Raw genomic sequence first — 969 nt, forward strand, 5'->3', positions numbered from 1 at the left:
GCGGGGGCCGGCCGGGACCCCGCCGCTGGAGGTGCTGGCCGAGAGGTGAGTGTCCCCATCCTGCTGGGCTAGTCCTGGACCGGGCAAGGATGGTGGCACTGAGCCCAGCCCTGTCCCTTGCACCCAGGGAGAGTATCTACCAGCACCTCTCGCAGACCTCCCCGGACAACACCAACAAGAACATCAGCCAGTACAGCATTGACCCGGCCACGCGCTACCCCAACATCAACCTGCAGGCCATCAAAGCCAACCAGGTACCCGGCCCAGGTCCTGCCATGGGGCAGCCATCCAGACCGGCCTCCCCGGTGGTCAGGGTGACACCAATTTGCACGGTCCCCTGTCCCCAAAGGGTGTGAGGCTGAAGCTGTTGGTCCCCAGGGCATTTAATGCATTGCCTGTTGCAGATGCGGGTGGTTCTGGGGAGGTGTGGGGGTGTACGGGTGTCCCCCTTGCCGGGGTCAGCTCCCTGCGCTGGCTCTGTGCAGGTGGTGACCTGCCACCGGCGTCTCCCCATCGGCAGGTCCGGGACCTCTACCTCATGGGCATGGTGGAGGTGGACCACAAGAGGAAGAGCGACAACCGGCTCAGCACCGGTAGGAGCAGCTGGTCCTGCCCCGGCCCCCCCAGCACCAGGACCTCCCGTTCGTCCCGGCAGCCCATGCCAGAGTGGCTCCTGCCCTGATTTTACTCTCCATCCTTCTTTTCTCGAGCCCTGGCTGGTGTCCAGCCGTGCGCCACGCTCCTCCCAGCGGCGGCTGCGTTTCCATCCCGGTGGCACCACTGGTTTCCGTTCCCTCTGCCCACAGCCCCTGTGGGGACACAGCCCCCCCAGCTGCCTTCTGGCAGGGGAGGCTGTCCCCCTCCTTCTTGCCCACACTGATGCTGAGCCATGAAATATTGACGGATGCTTTATCAACCCATTTACCGAGCCTTGGGGGGTGGTTGCATGGTGGGGGGGGGGGGGCGTGC

At 65.1% G+C, this 969-nt stretch overlaps 1 protein-coding gene across 1 annotated transcript in view; it reads left to right on the top strand.

The window, feature by feature from the left end:
• Positions 1-969, top strand: part of LOC103893727 (protein-methionine sulfoxide oxidase MICAL1) — an 8,668-nt gene that overhangs the window by 3,307 nt on the left and 4,392 nt on the right. Inside the window, exons 4-6 of the mRNA XM_019470332.1 lie at positions 4-45; positions 128-254; positions 521-593. Coding sequence (XP_019325877.1) covers positions 4-45; positions 128-254; positions 521-593 — 242 coding nt within the window. The remainder of the gene's footprint in view (positions 1-3; positions 46-127; positions 255-520; positions 594-969) is intronic.

This window comes from Aptenodytes forsteri, unplaced genomic scaffold (genome assembly GCF_000699145.1).
Source record: "Aptenodytes forsteri isolate BGI_AS27 unplaced genomic scaffold, ASM69914v1 Scaffold142, whole genome shotgun sequence".
NCBI classification, from domain to species: Eukaryota; Metazoa; Chordata; class Aves; order Sphenisciformes; family Spheniscidae; genus Aptenodytes; species Aptenodytes forsteri.